This window comes from Vigna unguiculata, chromosome 5 (genome assembly GCF_004118075.2).
Source record: "Vigna unguiculata cultivar IT97K-499-35 chromosome 5, ASM411807v1, whole genome shotgun sequence".
Taxonomy (NCBI): domain Eukaryota; kingdom Viridiplantae; phylum Streptophyta; class Magnoliopsida; order Fabales; family Fabaceae; genus Vigna; species Vigna unguiculata.
The window spans coordinates 48,441,557-48,458,369 of record NC_040283.1 but is presented as its reverse complement, the minus strand read 5'-3'; the positions used below and the strand labels follow the sequence as shown (position 1 = coordinate 48,458,369).

The 16,813-nt window shown below is 33.0% G+C and overlaps 4 protein-coding genes across 5 annotated transcripts; all 4 read right to left on the bottom strand.

The window, feature by feature from the left end:
• Positions 1–291: 291 nt before the first annotated feature.
• On the bottom strand, positions 292–4,047 carry LOC114185845 (AP2-like ethylene-responsive transcription factor At1g16060). Of its 2 annotated transcripts, none has more exons than XM_028073782.1 (8): positions 3,782–4,047; positions 3,598–3,674; positions 3,453–3,461; positions 3,283–3,371; positions 3,112–3,185; positions 2,963–3,013; positions 2,264–2,340; positions 292–782 (listed from the first exon to the last, which is right to left on the bottom strand). In XM_028073782.1, exons 1-8 carry the CDS (start codon positions 3,913–3,915, stop codon positions 373–375), a joined length of 921 nt encoding a protein of 306 aa, XP_027929583.1. In that variant the 5' UTR covers positions 3,916–4,047; the 3' UTR covers positions 292–372. The 2 variants fall into 2 exon arrangements, with proteins under 2 accessions (XP_027929583.1, XP_027929582.1); XM_028073781.1 differs by having other exon boundaries at positions 293–782; positions 3,598–3,680.
• A 2,410-nt stretch (positions 4,048–6,457) lies between these two features.
• On the bottom strand, positions 6,458–8,459 carry LOC114183885 (aspartyl protease family protein At5g10770-like). Its single transcript, XM_028071052.1, has 2 exons — positions 8,215–8,459; positions 6,458–7,924 (listed from the first exon to the last, which is right to left on the bottom strand). The coding sequence occupies exons 1-2, from the start codon at positions 8,432–8,434 to the stop codon at positions 6,666–6,668; spliced, it is 1,479 nt and encodes a 492-aa protein (XP_027926853.1). The 5' UTR covers positions 8,435–8,459; the 3' UTR covers positions 6,458–6,665.
• A 943-nt stretch (positions 8,460–9,402) lies between these two features.
• On the bottom strand, positions 9,403–14,302 carry LOC114183786. Its single transcript, XM_028070918.1, has 5 exons — positions 14,125–14,302; positions 12,093–13,472; positions 11,037–11,111; positions 10,417–10,940; positions 9,403–9,788 (listed from the first exon to the last, which is right to left on the bottom strand). Exons 2-4 carry the CDS (start codon positions 13,435–13,437, stop codon positions 10,501–10,503), a joined length of 1,860 nt encoding a protein of 619 aa, XP_027926719.1. The 5' UTR covers positions 13,438–13,472; positions 14,125–14,302; the 3' UTR covers positions 9,403–9,788; positions 10,417–10,500.
• Positions 14,303–15,119: 817 nt separating this feature from the next.
• LOC114182955 (anther-specific proline-rich protein APG-like) lies at positions 15,120–15,756 on the bottom strand. The gene is made up of 2 exons (XM_028069765.1): positions 15,654–15,756; positions 15,120–15,537 (listed from the first exon to the last, which is right to left on the bottom strand). The coding sequence occupies exons 1-2, from the start codon at positions 15,745–15,747 to the stop codon at positions 15,347–15,349; spliced, it is 285 nt and encodes a 94-aa protein (XP_027925566.1). The 5' UTR covers positions 15,748–15,756; the 3' UTR covers positions 15,120–15,346.
• Positions 15,757–16,813: the final 1,057 nt, after the last annotated feature.

Genomic DNA, 16,813 nt, shown 5'->3' with positions numbered 1-16,813 from the left:
CTAATTTCGTATGGATCTATTAACATGCTCTGTGAAGCTTATTTAATAACGAAAGTCTTTTAATAGTAATAAATATTGTTCTGTGACAAAAAAAGAAAGAATTACATTATTTATAATGTCTTTGTAATTCATTTTTTCAACAATATGGAAGGTGGTTTGTACAAGAAGAAGAAAAAGGGGCACCTTACTTAGACATAATAGAATTTGAAAATCTTAATTTAGTTTAACCATAATTAATAAGAATGGACAGAAGAAGAAAGGGATAAAAAATAGGAAGGAGGAGGAAGGTGAGAGTTTTAAGTTAAAGAATGAATATATGTTCAATTTTATGTAAGCAAAGGAACCAATGGAAATCGTTATTGAAATTAATAATTAAGCATTAAGATCACAATGAAAAATTGGTGAAGCAATGGAGGTCAAGTCGCCAAATATAATGTCTTCAGTGTCTGTGTAGATTCCAGCTGAATCTTGAGTTTCAAAGAAAGTTTGAATATCTTCGGGGAATGTGCGAGGAGCAGGAGGAGGAGGATTTGAGGTGGAGGGTGAAGAAGGTGGCGGCGACGGCGGTGGAGGGCCCAATGCTGCGGTGGCATTTTGAGATTCAGATCCAGATGGTGTGGTTGGGCTTGGGCCGTGATGTTGGGCTTGAATTAGAGGTTGAGATTGGTCTTTTGGACGTAGGCATTTCATATAACGACTGAGGTCAAAGTTGGTAACAGCATTAAGTCCACGGTATTCTATTGCCGCCATATCGTACGCCACTGCTGCTTCTTCTTCTGTACCTGCATTTCATGAAACATTAAACGTATAGATTAAACATTCAGATTATTTAATTAAAAATTATTTATTTATTGCGGTTAATATTTAGTGATTTATTTGTTTGTTCTATAAGTAGTACTTAGCAGCCCTTGAAAATGTTCGAAAAAAAAATTTAAATAGCCTTAATGAGCAGTTGAGTTTGGTGATCTACTTCTTAACTAACTATATTCTATTGTTGATTTGACTTGTTGGGTCCCAAATTGGATAAAGCCCTGTCAGATGGATTTAAATAATTTGTTCATGTGTACATTTGTATCCTTATTTAAGATTGTCTTCTTTGTTCCATGCATGTTTAGGAAAATACATTATCATTAAAATGTTTAAAAAAATATTTAGTAATAATTTGAAACACTTATAATTTAGTAACAATTTAAAAAAATTTCATATTTTATGAAATTTTTCTTATATAAATTTGTTAAAAGAATTTATAATTTTTTATTATTTTTTCTAAGTGTTTTAATAAAAAATATTTTTTTTAGATAACTATATCCTAAAAATCATAAAATTTTTAAATATTTTTTATGAAAATTATTTTATACAAAATATTTTACAAATATAATACTTGTAATTTTTTGTAAATTATTTTTCATAACAAAATTTGTAAGTATTTTTTTAAAAAAACATTAAAATAAAATTGACAAGAAACATGTATTTTTTAGTAGTAAAAGTAGTGCTTTCATTCATTTAAAATTAAATAAAACAAACTATCAGCATAAAAATATTATTAATAATTTGTATCAAATTATAGAAGTAAATGTATTTTAGAATTGATTTTGTATTTTAGATAATCTTTTAACTTTTAGTATTTGTACGTACCTCGTTGTTATTATTAATTATTTCAATCATTTTCATAAACAGAATCATCCCTTAGAATATTTTCGATCAAATAGTATTGATTTTTGTTCTTAATTTGTTTAATAAATATTATCATTATTTTAATATAAAACTTTTTTTTCTATTCACGTGAAAAAAAAATTAAATTACAATTATTTTGGGATGGAGATAGAATATTTTATCTTAAAAAAACTAGTTGTTGAGTACTATGCATGCATACGTTCTCTATAAAAATTGAACACTATAATTACAAAAATACCATTTGTCTTATTTTATTCGAAGCAAAAACTAAAAGAGTCCAATTTTGTCAACTCGTGACGAAAAACTAAAAACCATTTACTTGGAGCAATTTATTATGCACAATACTAGCAATGCCAAACTGGTATAAGGCAAGAAATTCTAATAAAATATATGCATGTGGTTTAGAATTTTGATTTGCATTAATAAATAGTAATTATTAATATATTTTAGTTTATCGATTTCTTTATCACTGTTTGTTTGATTAGCGAACAGAATCTAAGAAAAATTAAACTTGTTAAACAACTGAATTTACCCTAAAAGAAGGAAGAGAACCTTAATGATAACAGTGTATAAATGCAAGGAAAATTACCGTAAGTTCCAAGGTATAGATATTTATTGCCGAAGACTCTGCCAATTCGTGCTTCCCATCTTCCATTGTGGTGGTGTCTATACATTGGAGACAACAAGATCACAACATTTCAGACTAATTTTCAACTTATTCAAGATAATTTAAATATTTCCATCACATCTTTTCTATTTTTCTTAAATATATTGAATGCTTTGCTTTAAAATAAACACAGACTCACCTAACCTATCCCAGAAAAAAATTAAATTAAATACTGTTATTTAATTATTGATGTCATTAATATCTACGATTAATTATCCTAAAGAACATCAGAAAGTTACACATATTTTTAAACAGGAATGTTTAATCAAAATGGCCCCTGTGTGATCCATTACCCTCAACGAGTAACTTACTCCATTAATGTTCATTATTAAGAACCGAACTTGTGGATGGAAAGAACGACAGAGGGATGAAAGAAGCTACACATATCCACACCAATGACCTATCCTACAGATAATGCGTTGCAGAATATTGGGTCCTTCATTGCACCCAGAACTTCTTTTATTCAACACAACATGACCCACAAAAATTTAATGTGTCTCCAAATCCTTTTACTTTTCTAAAAACAAGTAAATCAAACATCTCTTGTTAATTAAGTTGCAAATAGGATAGACGCAAATTCAAAATTAATTTGCAGTGGATCTTCTTAGAGTGTACTCATACCTTGCCACGCCTCTGAATTTTGAGACTCCCCGAGAGAAACCGCTACTTTTTCTGCAAATTAAAGATTAACTCATCGTGGAACAAACACCACATGGCATAAGAGTAAACACAAATTAGTATTAAGGGGAAAAAAAAAAAAGAAGAAAAACCTTCTTAAGGATCCGATATACTCTTCTTTAGATTGATCCTCCATCTCCTTAAGCTGCTCTTCATAATTTGATAGCTAAACGTAGAATGCTATGATAATTAATATAAGTATTAATGAAGCAACGAAAGTTGGTCTGAAGGATTATTATTGAGTGGAAGATGAAAAGATTTACAGGGAAATTGAGGACGGTTTCCGAACCCCAATACTTCAATGCTGCCAAATCATAAGCACGTGCCGCAGCATCTTCATCGTCGTATGCCCCTGTAACAAACAAATCACGCACTCATTCATTTTTCCAATCACTACTTCATCACCGTGGTATAAATCATGTATTATACGTACCCAGATATACTGCAGTTGCAAGTTCAATTTCGACCGCCATGGATCCACCGTGAACCGAGAAGATGAAAACGAGGAATGAGAGAAGAAATTGATATATATATATAGAGAGAGAGAGAGATAGGAATGGAGAAAGATTTTGAAGAACCTTGTCTTCCTTTCTTGTTCTGCGATTGATTCCATGAAGTCTTATCCCAGAGATGAGCCTCATATCGACCTGTCCATCTATGCCTATGAATGAATGAATCGATAACTATGAATACATTGTACATTGATTTTTCATCTTCTTTGAATCGATAAAATTAAAGAAGGAAGGAGATGAATGAATTGACCTGGTAACACCCCTGTAAGGAGAGGTTCGTGGCAAGGGAGTGTCTCTTGGAAGGGTTTTGCGTGGGCGCTTCTTCTTGTTCTTGAGCATGGGAGCGTCGACGCTGAGGGTTTTGTGTGAGGTTTTGGCAGCCATTGAAGGTCGCGAAGAGGTTTACGAAGGAAACAACTTTGTCATCAAATGTGAAACAACTTTCTCTCTTTTTTCAAGGAACGGAACGGAAGATGCGATGCTGCCATAAAAAACAGTTGGAAGTTGAGGGGTGAGTGAGTGAGTCAGTGAGTGAATGTTTATTATCATTACCACATTTATCGTTATTTAATAATAACAATAATAATTTCAAAAATATAATAACGGGCCGGCCACAAATCAAAAACATTGTTTTTATTACGTCGCCGTCTTTAGGCTGTAAAGTAACTCCATTCAAATATACCATCTTTCTCTTTCATTATATTTTTAAACCAAAACTTTAAATAATAATTTCTTATGATTCATGAAATAAAAATGTAAAAATGGTAATGATGTAATATGAAGGGATTGGGAGGAAAAGTTAAAAGAGTGAGAGTCAAAGAATTAATAATGAAGGATAAGATTGAGATGATGGGTAGAAACAAAGTTGGTTGGATGGTATTGATATAAAAATATGGCATGAATTATGGGATGAGGAGGAACTGCAATAAATACCAAATACAATCGTTAATTCGTTGTGGGATAAGGATGTTTTTGAGATAAAGCAGTTTATTTTCTGGATCAAGGTGTATGAGGATAGAAGGTGTCTCAAAAAGAAAAAGGGAGCTTTTAATGTTTATCCATCAATTGCTTAATCTCTTAGAAAGGAAGAGAAAAAAAAAACAAATATATATATATATATATATATATATATATATATATATATAGCTGACATATCGTATTATATTGTTAGTAGTCAAAGACGGGGATAGCTTTCAACTAAACTCGCATTGAACAATTTGTGCATAACAATAATCTTACGTTTTTATTTAATAATTTCTCTGGATTGTATTATAAACACAAAATATCCATCAATAATTTTTCTTTCAAATAATTATTTTTACATGTAAAACTCGAATTTGATATATAAAAAATTCCACTTTACATCTTTCTATTCCCTCCACGCCTAGGAAGTTGACAATTAATTCAACTTAATAAAAATTTAGTGAATTTTATTGATATTATTAAATTTACCAGTATGTATAATATTTTTCCTAATATTCGGAGAAAGATACCACTAATGAAATCTAAATTTCTAAAACTAAATATTTCGTTCTTCATATAGTGAAAAGTAATTTAACAAATTTATTATAAATTTATATTGTTCTTTTCTCGAAACTACCCTTACACTAATAGTTTTCTTTATACTTTTTGGTTAAATTATTCATTTGGTCCCAATTTTTGTATGTAAATTTGAATTTGGTCCCTCAATTATTAAAAGTGTTAACTAGATCTCTAATTTTGATAATTTGTTTCAATGAAGCCCCTTCCGTTAAAATGGCAGAAACGGTGTTAAGAGCACAGTGACATGGAGATGTTAGACGGAACTGAACAATGAAGTGGCACGTTAAATGTGGTACACATAGAAATTTGAATGCTGTAATAAATAAATAATTTCGAAAAAAAAAATATGCTAGGGTTTGCCAGCAAATTGGGGATTATTCTAGGGTTTGCCGCAGAGTGTGAAACTCAACCTGCCTAAACAAGAGTGGATGAATTTCTTGTTTGATCCCACGTTCCAGAAACATTGATGCTATTCTTGCATCCCCAAACTATTTAAATTAACCACTTCAGTACTCAGCACAAAAAATGCAGGAAGACCACCATCTACGGGACAATTAAATGTTATTGCTCCTCCAATATTCACACTAGACGTACCACAGTTATATAACAAAGTGTACTCATCATCATTAGAAGTGTATTTAAAGAAATCAGGATCCAACAGCAGCACCAAAACTCCTCTCCAAATCAGTTCTTTCTATTTCCTCCCAATCATCCTCATCCTCCAACAAGTCCTTGTTTTTTTCACCGATATCCTCGTTCCTACCAGATTCATCAATCTGATTATAGTTTTTTTTGAACTGCAAGATCTCAACCTCTTCAGCTTTGAGCACTCTTAAAGAATCATACTCCACCAGTTCCACCTCAACTTCGTTAATTTTCACAACCCTTCCTTCCTCCAATTTCAGCCACGAATGCAAACCCTAGAATAATCCCCAATATGCTGGTTAACACAGACGCCGACGCTGATTCTGTTTTATTACATATTAAATGCACACCATTTTTTTTTTCGAAATTATTTATTTATTACAGCATTCAAATTTCCATGTGTACCACATTTAATGTGCCACTTCATTGTTCAGATCCATCTACATCTCCACGTCACTGTGCTCTTAACGTCGTTTCTGCCATTTTAACGGAAGGGGCTTCATTGAAACAAATTATCAAAATTAAGGACCTAGTTAACACTTTTAAAAATTGAGGGACCAAATTCAAATTTACATACGAAAATTGGGACCAAATGAATAATTTAACCTAACTTTTTTTATCAATACTCTCTCACTTATATTAATTACGGTGATTTAGGAAGTTGAACCTTTATCGAAGCATTAGAATGACAGAAGTTGGTGAATGCAGTAGCTTATCTGCAACAAGGTTCATCATGAACTGATACTAATTATGCAGTCTCAGTTCCCTCTATTATTCCAACTCAAACTACAACATCATACATTTTAGAAGCTTAACAGGAGTCAATTTACAATCCAATGGAGAGAGAGACTCTTATCTTGAAAAAGGGAAATTAATTTATATCATCATGTAAGTGGAAGATGTTGTTGCATGAAGAAGAATTACAGTATATGACAGTATATATGCATTCAAGTGAAGCTGCAAGCTTCTGCAGCAAATCCCACCTTAGAGAGTTTGGCATCGTAAATGACCCTTTGATTCCTCTGCTGATAGTTTCCAATGATTCCCATTTCATACTCATCTGAAACACTAGCAAGTGCCAAACACACCCTCGAAGCATCTTCTTTAACCAGATAGAATATGCCAGTTGCATCCACATTCAGCTCAGCATTGCCCTCAAAATGCATGCTGATGGTAGGTATGTTAACCTCCTCATACCCAGTGAGATTAAAGCAGGTATCCAAAATCGAAAACCCTGGTGCTGAAGGGAAACCAGAAAACTCTTCCAAGAACTTTGCTTTCACAGCATTGTACACGGATGGAGCCAGTCTTGAGATCACTGTCCCGGAATCAAGTATCACTCCACCATTGCCAAAACTTAAATTTTGCAGAGCCACGCCTCCAACATCTATGCCAGTGAGATTCAGTATGTAAAAGGTCGATAACTGTAGATTGGGAACCATCCTAGTGTAGGCAATTGGAGTAACATTTTTGAAAACTTCACTCTGATTACCCATAACCAATGACCCAGAAGCTCCATTTCGAATTGAAGGTAAGCAGTAAGAAAAAACTCCTCCAAATGTAGCATTTGTTTGGGAGATCATTGAAAGTTCACTTCTTCCCAACCCCATTATACCTGAGGCTCCTCCAAATAGACCTTTGTTGTTTCTTCCACAACCAAACACAAAATTACTCACTGAAATACCTCCAAAACTCAGCTTCTCAAACCCCAGTTCACCTCTGGTGTATGATCCATCACCATAGTTAACCACATAGTCACAACTTGACGGATTACTGTCACATGCTCCTGAATTTCCTGTGCCCGATTGAAGAGACTGGCAGGTTGTTGAATTACACAGAATTGATTGAAAGGAAGTGGAATTAGAAGATTTGAACAAAGGTCCTTTCTGATTGTAACATGACAGGCAAGGCTCGCATTGGACCCATGTTAAGTCGCTTCCAGTGTCAACTATCATGGTCATGTTCTGGCTTCCTAATCCCACACTCACAATGTAGTTTAGAGTCTGGAATTTTACGCCAGAAATTAATGGAACTTGGGTTTCCGAGGAATCTTCAATATGTCTAGAGGTCGTTTTTCTAATATGATTTTGAATTGAACGAACGTGGAGAACATCCAGCGCCAACTGTTTCTCATGCCAGTTATCTTTTTCCCCTGACCACTCACCCCTGTCCTTCATTTCCAGTATAATAGCACCTTTTTCCCTCCCTGAGAATTCAGATTATATAAAGAGTTTTATCTGTGAGTTGAGAACCAAAAAGGTTGTAATTTAAAGAACACAAGACATTGTAATGCAGTCTAGAAAACGTAACATATACAACATGGACAGGATTTTATTAATCTATGCTTAATGACTTTGACATTGAAGGACAAACACAGATGAATAATTTCTTTCAGGGGATTTCAGATTCTTAACAATAAAAAGAAAGTTCTGATAAAAGTAAAGAGATATGAAAGTAGGGTTGGTGTAGTAGGTTGGTTTTTACTACAAAACTCACTTGATTGGGGAAGGAGGCACCCCGGGGCACGATTTTGGTGTTTTTTCTGCGACTTTTGCAGGTAAAAGGTGTTGTTGTCGTAAGAGTGAGCGCCATTTGGCATGATGAGGAAAAGAGAAAGAAGGAAGAGGAGGAGGTATGTTGACTCCGCCATTGTGATGCAATGCAAGAGAAGGGAAGATGAAGAGGAACAGTGACAGTGATGTAAATGAGATTGCATTGAGAAGAGAACAAAAGAAGAACCTCTGGCTTTGAGGGTTTGAGACCCCACTTGTGTTGCATGACAAATTATTGAGGTTTCACGTGCACGTATTGAGAAAACAAAACAAGTAGTGTTCTGTGCTAGTTTTGTTGGTGTCTTCACGGACGTGAAAAAAATGTATTTTTATATGCTATTCCTGAGTCTGGCACACACTCAGATCAATAAGCTTGACATGTATGAGATACAAAACTCGAGGGTATTTTGTTGGTAGCTGGTAAAGTTATGTACATGTTTGAATTTTCTTTTGGATCATCTTATGAACAAGTATCTGCTTCAAAGGTTTCGATTTTTAATTTTCATTCAAGAAAACTGAGGTTTCCTACATTTGTACGAGATTAGTTTGTTCTGTTTATATATATATTGGTTCACTTTAAACCTGCTTCAAATCTTAAAATCAATATAAAAAAGTTATTAGTACAAGTGGTTTGAAACCTAAGTTCTCTAACCCCGAGTTCCACGTGAATTTTTTATATATATTTTTTAATTTTAAATAAAATTATTTAAAAATGAAGCTTTAAAATATAAACTTATATTCAAAATAATTTTTTAGTACAATTTGAATTGATTTACTATGATATATTAATGCAAATAAATTTGATATTTCTAAAAATCAAATCTAAATGAGCCGGTCAAGATACAAATTTTAAAATAGAAATCAATCTTTTATTAAACAATTTCATAGTTCTAAATAAAAATATATGAAGTCATTTTTTAAATAATTTTTCCATAATGAATATCTTTTTCAATAATAATTTTTTTTATCATTTGAATTTTTTTAAAATTATTCAAGTAAAATTACTAATACCACCATGCTATAAAATTAACAAAAAAAAATACACTGCCATGTCATTGGCTTGTACTTTACCAACTGTGCTTAAAAACTCAAAATCGCAAATGTCTACTGATAATTATGTAACTACGTATAATTTGCATCAATCTAAAATATAAATATAATTAATAACCTGAACAGATGCTGGGACATGACTATGATATTCATACATAAATAAATATAACCTTACTATACCTTTCCCTACTACAAAATCTGTTTTCTTTCTAGTTACCACTGAACCTTTTGAGATAATAATGTATGACTAAATTCACTACTCGCCAAGGGCACAAGGAATACATGGAGGGTCTTTGGATTGGTCGCAAGGGGTTATTCGCTCCAAACAATACTCATGAAAGGTGTGGCCACATGATAGGACAGCAACAGAAGGCGAAGCAGGTGGAAGGGAAATAGGCCCTTCTGGTTCGTAGGAGAGATCCCTCTTGCACAAAAGGCACTTATAACCAATTGGTTCTGGCGTTTGATCTGAACCAGAAGAAAGTTAACACATTAGCACATTCTACGAACATAATACTCAACAAAATCCATCTCCACAAATTTGCTAATTCTTTCACTGTTAAATTGATATTCATAGATAAATGATGAGCTTTTCAAAGGAGGTAGAAGCACTTCATATATTGATAGACCAGATTTTAAAGGAAAGGCAGAGATTTTGCCCACGACAGCCTATCTATGATTGACGTTATTACCAAATAAAGTATAATGGACTTTAAGGAACAAGGAATGAGTATCAGGCCTCATGAATTAAGGTTGTGTGTGTGTGGGTGGGTGGAGGATATTCAGGCCATACCTCTATGAATATACTCAATTTAAGCAACCCTACAGGCAAAGTGATTCTCCTGGGATTCTTTTTAGGGAAAGAAATTACGATAGGAATAATTCGTGAAAAGCATTTTTTTAATTGAGCTATCTCACTCGAAAATAAATATAATAATCATGCTCTCCTCATCAGAATAATGAACATATTTTCAATGCCTATTAAATGCAAATGAACCTAAATATACTGTGAAGAAAAAACACATGAAAGAAATCACGGAGGACACAAGGAATTTGTTAAATACGCAAGAAGAAATAAAGAAGCTCCAAGAGATACCTTTAAATTTGATGTGATTGGAAGCAATTCTAGGAACAGCTGGTATAATTGAAGCCTTAAAACGCTTGCGAGCCAAAGCCTGAGCTAACAGTTGATGCTGATTAGATACGTTTGTACGAGGTGATGTATAGGATGAGGGATGATGGAAAGATGAGACTCTCCTGTAATTAGGTGGGGGAAAGGAGCTGCATGCATTCTAGGAGGAATTGCCCGGGTTTTGTTTGGCGGTGGTAGAGCAGATTTAGTCCAAGTTGTTGGGAACAATGGAGGAACAACAGACTGAGTAGCTTGGGGCGTGATAGATTGGGCTGGTTGGGCCAAGGGAGAAATTGCTCGTGATGTAATTGGGACTGATGGAGCCAATCTGGTCCTTGTTGGAATTGATGGATGTACGAACTGAGTTGGCATTGTCTTCCTGTGTTGACTCTGGACAGTGGATGACAGCGGTTGGGAAGCAGCTCTCTTTAGAGATGACCTTGAAACTTGAGCAGTCATATTTCCACTTCCAGTTTGTATTCCTAGATCTGAAAAAGCTAGTTTATTGCTTCCATTGTATAAAAATAAAGAAATATCCAAATAGTGAATGGATATAATGATATGTCGTTTAAGAAGGTAATCACCAGAAGTAGATTGTGGTTGAAGACGAGAGTTTGATTGATGAACAGAACCACCTGCCTGAGATTGGCCATGATCACCTACAAAATGAATCTTGATAAATAAATAGCAATAGACCATTCACTCCATCTGCAATTTTCTAAAATCTACAGACATGCAATGTCTGTCTATATGCATCAAATGAAATGCTAACATTTGAAATAATCCTACATTACAAATGATCAGGGCTCTTGTTGATACTTGGTTATGCCACATTACATGGAAAGAAGCACCATGATTAAACCAAGTAAAAAGGTCTGTAAAAATCCGAAAGCTATTCCTTAAATAAGCAAGTAATACAGTTAAATGAAGATCTTTCAACAATAATGAACAATACTAAATTAATAACTTGAAAATGTAAGTTGCAGAATGTGTTTAAAGGATTGTTCAATTTGAGGTACTTCATAACTATCCATTTGAATTATTTCAAGCACAACAAAGAAACGAGTAGGCAAGAAACAGCAAGAGGTACCACCTGAGAAATTGCAGATGTGGTCCTTTCACAAGTTAATAATCCTGTTTATTTTACTTTTATTTATGTAAAAGATTTGGTCCTTTCACAAGTATAAAAAGATAATTCAGATATCAATAGATACAGAAAACAATTCTAAATCCAAAAGATCTGGGTGAAGTGTTTATTCACTGCAAATCGGTTTCAAATAATTTATCTATTGAAATACCTGGAACAAGATAATAAAAAGAAGAATGTGGTCTACTGGAACATGAAAGATCAAGAGCCCAAAACTTTAAAAAAAAAAAAGAAAAGGAAAGAGAAAGTAGCTTAAAAAATAACACTTTAAGACCGTTACAAAAAATACCTGCTACATTTGAAATGGATTTTATGTGAACTAATAAAAGCAAAGGTGCAAAAGACTAAATTCCATTATGTTTTAACAAAAACTGCTAAAGATGATCAAATAGGTTTATGCTTATTAAGAATGATGACAAATTTAAGGAGATTTCATTGAGGTATAACAAAGTTTATGAGCAGAAAATAAGGAATCAAGCAGTAGAACACATACTTGTAAGATCCTGCCCTCTGGTGCTTCTAGGGGCCATGGCTAACGAAGGAGTAGAGAAAACCTGTGACGAGAACTTATCATTATTTTTATGTAACAGCTCAGTGGACAACTTATCAGTTATCATTTTGCTTGAAGAGGGAAGTAGCTGCCCATTCACATTGTTCTGTCCACTTTCAAAAGGCACAGTTTGACTGGCAACAATTGGCAATGAATTTAGATCCATGCATCTTTCAGGGCCAACATTGCGACCGATGTCTGTAAATTCCATACTTATGTCTTTCACACCTCCAAGACCTAAATCCCTGCTGACCTGTCCTAAATAAATGTTTTGATCATTGGAGGCTGGCCTTTGAAAAGCATATGAAGGTCCAAGACATAAACCAGGTCTAGAATCAAAAAGAGCTTCATGATTGCTTGCAGGAGCTAAATCAGATATGATTTGTCTTTCATTCTGAAAACCAGAAAAAGCAACATTTGTGTCTAAACCAGAATTTAAGGAGCCTCTGCTACCCTGTTGATTGTGATAAGTACTGATTGGAGGAAGAAATGCCCTCTCAGAATGACCAGTCGAATTGAGATTTGGCATCTCAGTTCCTGATGTGAACTCATTGATATTACTTCCAGAACTAATGGTCATAAATCTTTCATCACGTTTTCCAATTGCAAGCAATGGTTCTGCACCACCTTGATTTGAACTACACAATGTCATTCCCAAATTCGTATCTAGTGAATGCTGATCAATATTACCACTCATTGTTCTTCCCCTAGGGGTGAACATTTGTGGCCTGCTGGTCAAACGATAACCTGGGGTCACATACATCGCACCACTATCAGGCTTCTCAAAGTTATTTAGATTGAAGGCAGCATTCCTCAAATTAGCAGGGATTGTTAGATTGTTATGCCTATCATATTGATATGGCCAACCTGTGTATCCTTCTGGACATGGGTAACAAGAATTTGGTCTGCATGGAACAAAATTATGCTCTTCTGCCCTGTGTGAGTAATTATGGTCCTTCTGGAGATTCTGATAACTTCCAAACTGAGAGGAACTGTGTTCTTCTGCGCTGTGTGAGTAATTGTGGTCCCTCTGAAAATTCTGACAACTTCTAAACTGAGAGGAATCAATCATTGATGTTCCTCCAGCTGGTTCATTGCTAATAAACTGAGATGTTTCATTCAAATTCCAGTGGGGAAAAGGAGATGGTGAATCCACGGGCAGAGGGGTGGTTGTATCATTACATTGACGATCACTAGGATTACTATCATGGTTAGCAGGCACCGTGTTCACTAAACTGAATCTGAGTTCTTCACTGAGTTCTGCCATGGAGGCAGAAGAAAAGGGCATTTTCTCGTCCTTTCAATAGTCTAGTAAGGATAGTTCTGCCACCATGAAAGTAAGAAAGAGAACAAGTAAACCCAGTTAATTAAACTCAAACAAGTTGAGGATAACAATCATATAATAGATAGTAGTGATTATACAAAGCATGCTAAGTTATTGACAAAATAAGGAAAGACAAATCTCGGATTCCTTTGATCATGAACAAAACTATTGAAATTAGCACAGCATACACAAGGAAAATGTCAATTCATGCTCTCCCCAATATTGAAATAAAAAGGAAAACAGCAAGAAGCAAGCAGAGATACTAAGCACTACAAAGAACTTGAAAGATGTATACTTGAGCTAGAAAATATCAGTGCAAGAAAAATCTGCTGATATCGGGTAGGTGTAGCTTCCCATCCCCCATATATACATGTATAAAGTCGTTCCTCCCTAATTCAAAATCACTAATTGATTGATAATGAGCATGATGAGAAAGGTCAATCTAAGTGAGAAAATAACGATTGGATCAAAACGGAGCACATATAGTTCCGAAAATGATAAAATCGTAAATCTTGAACAAATATATTAAAAAAAAAAACAAAAAAGGTGAAATGGAAGTGGTGAAGGGTTGAGAATAAAAGCATGAGAAGGATCGAAAGATGGAGAAGAGAAGAATAGAATGTTAGGGTTAGGGTTGGGGAAAAGACATACCAGCCAAGAGGGTGCTGGAATTACGGTGAAGGTGGTAAGTTGGGATGAGAGTGAGAGAAGAGAAATTGGGGGGTTTTGGCGCCCTAGTGAGGTAGACATTTTAAAGGGTTCGGTGTGGGGTCTACCAATATCTGCACACGTGTTTCTTCCTCCTCTCTACTTCATAATAATTCTCATTCCTCACACCGAAACTTCTTCCTCCATTGTCTCATCTGAACTATTACTAATATTAGCACTCCCATCTTTTTACTATAATAGAACAAATTCAACATAGTAATGATCATGATAAGAAAAATTATATTACAATACTAAAAAATTATATTAGTATACATTATAGAAATAATAACTTGAATTTAATAAATAAATTTATTTTAAATTAAAAACAAATTTATGATTAAATATTGATCAAATCATTCTAATAATATTAATAATATTATTTTTAAGATATTTACAATATTATAATATTACAACATTAAAAAATTAAAATTTTAGTGATTTTTAAAATTCAAAGCACACACAAACTTTAAAATAAATAAATTTAAACGTAAACGTTGCAAAATAATATTTATTACCAAGAATAAACTTATCTCTTAAATAAATAAACAAAAGGTATTCTAAAGGGGTTCATTTAAAAGAATATAAAAAGATGAGAGATAATTTATTAATTTTGTCAGTTTTCTCAACTTTTTAATTCTTTAATTAATTATTTTAACTTGATTATGTAATTTTTTGAATCAAATTCACTTCTTTTTATGTCAACTTGCTCATAATTTAGGATTAAAAATATACTTAAAATATAATATTTAAGTAAATTAATTGTTTTTATTAAACTTTGTAATAATGGTAAGTGTAAATATATATATATATATATATATTAATTGGAATATATGGATTAATCATTTTTGGTTTTTTGTTAATTTGAGGTTAAGAGTTAAATCATGAAGTCCATTAAGAATCTAAGTTTCTAGACATGTGAGGATATGACGAGAGAAATATAAACTTAATTAATGAACACTCATGAACTTCAAGAAAGTTCCAAGCAATTATACTTAATACATATACACAAAGATAATTTAGAAGACTGAGCATACAACCCAGATCATAATCTCTGCAGTAGGTTTATCCGCACCAAATATTAATTATAGCAAAGACTTAAGTCTTTATTTATGATTTACACAGAATAAAACATTGATTCACACACACACAGATATGTAAATATTGATCATGCTGATGCAGAAGAAGGATTGGAAGGGTTGATAGGAGCTGCTACAACAATGGAAGAAAGTGTCGGAGGAGATCCTTTAGTTTTTCCTGGACCCGGTTCAGGAGAATAACCGGGAGTTGGTGGTGGCGGTGGGTGCCGTCGTGGATGTCTCGGTGGCCACAAATTCATCACTTTCACAGTTGATTCACCTGAAAATATATACCATGAATAACATAATAAAAAACTTCTCTTCCACCTTAATTTTCTTACCATGTTACGTTATTTTCAGTTTATAGTTTCTCAATTGTTAAGTAATTAATAATACCCAGAGGTGCAGCATGTGCATGTGGAGGAGTAGAAGGAAACAGCAACACCTGGAAAAGAAAGAGAGAAAGTATGAGAAGATGGAGAGTCTTCATCTTTCTCACCTTAAGTTGATGTGCTTCTTCAAATTTCTCTGACATACCTTATATATACACTCACCACACTCACAACATGACAATTCACAAACATATTATATGGAAGTAGTTCATGGGTCACATTATACCAAAGATGCATGAGAAACAATTTTGAACCAAATTAATCATTTGAAAAATCTAACTATTTCATGCATTAGATACTGGACAGGTGTCATCCCCAAAAAAATAATACTAGATAGGTTACAACAAAACCAAATAAAAAAAATTCCAAGTATTCACTGACCCCTTCTTTTTATTCTAATATTATATATGTATATTCTCCTTACTACAAAGGATTAGATGAAATCTAAAGAACAACTTGAAGAATTGTTGCGTACAAGGTTGTTTGCTGGTTTGTCTATACCGTGTTTGGTAATATAAAATTTGTCTAAAAGGGGTGACGTATATGTAGTATTTATTATGATGCAAGTTATTTGTTTAGTGTATAATATGAATTGATACAAATATTTAGGTATTTAAGTTTGATTTCTTTTTAAGCTATTAATTACATGTAATATTTGTAATTTATTTTCATATTATAGATAAAATATTTATCAATTTTTGTAAGGAGATTTTTATTGATTACTTAATAAAGCTTTCTTTTTTAATTATTTTTTCTATTTATAAAATTTATACTCGAGACATTTCTTATTAACCTATTGAATTTCCTTTAACTTGGAGGAGTTTTATAGCTTAGGATATGTTTACTTTCTTTCGTATAATTTTTATGTCGTTTTTATTCCATTTCTATAATTAGTCCTTCTCCACTTAAAAGAATAAGTAATACATTCATGCATTATAAATTAAAATATACAAATTTACTTCATTCTCCAATATGACATTCACAATAGTATATTCATCTGAATGTACATTGACACATGCATTATCACATCTTCAACCAACTAAAATATCTGGTCTCAATTATATTAAATTATTTTATTTTTAATCTTCTTAATTGTCTTTTCATGTCAATCTTCTCTCTTTTATTTCTATTTACTCAGTTTCATTTTTTTTAAATTACCAATAT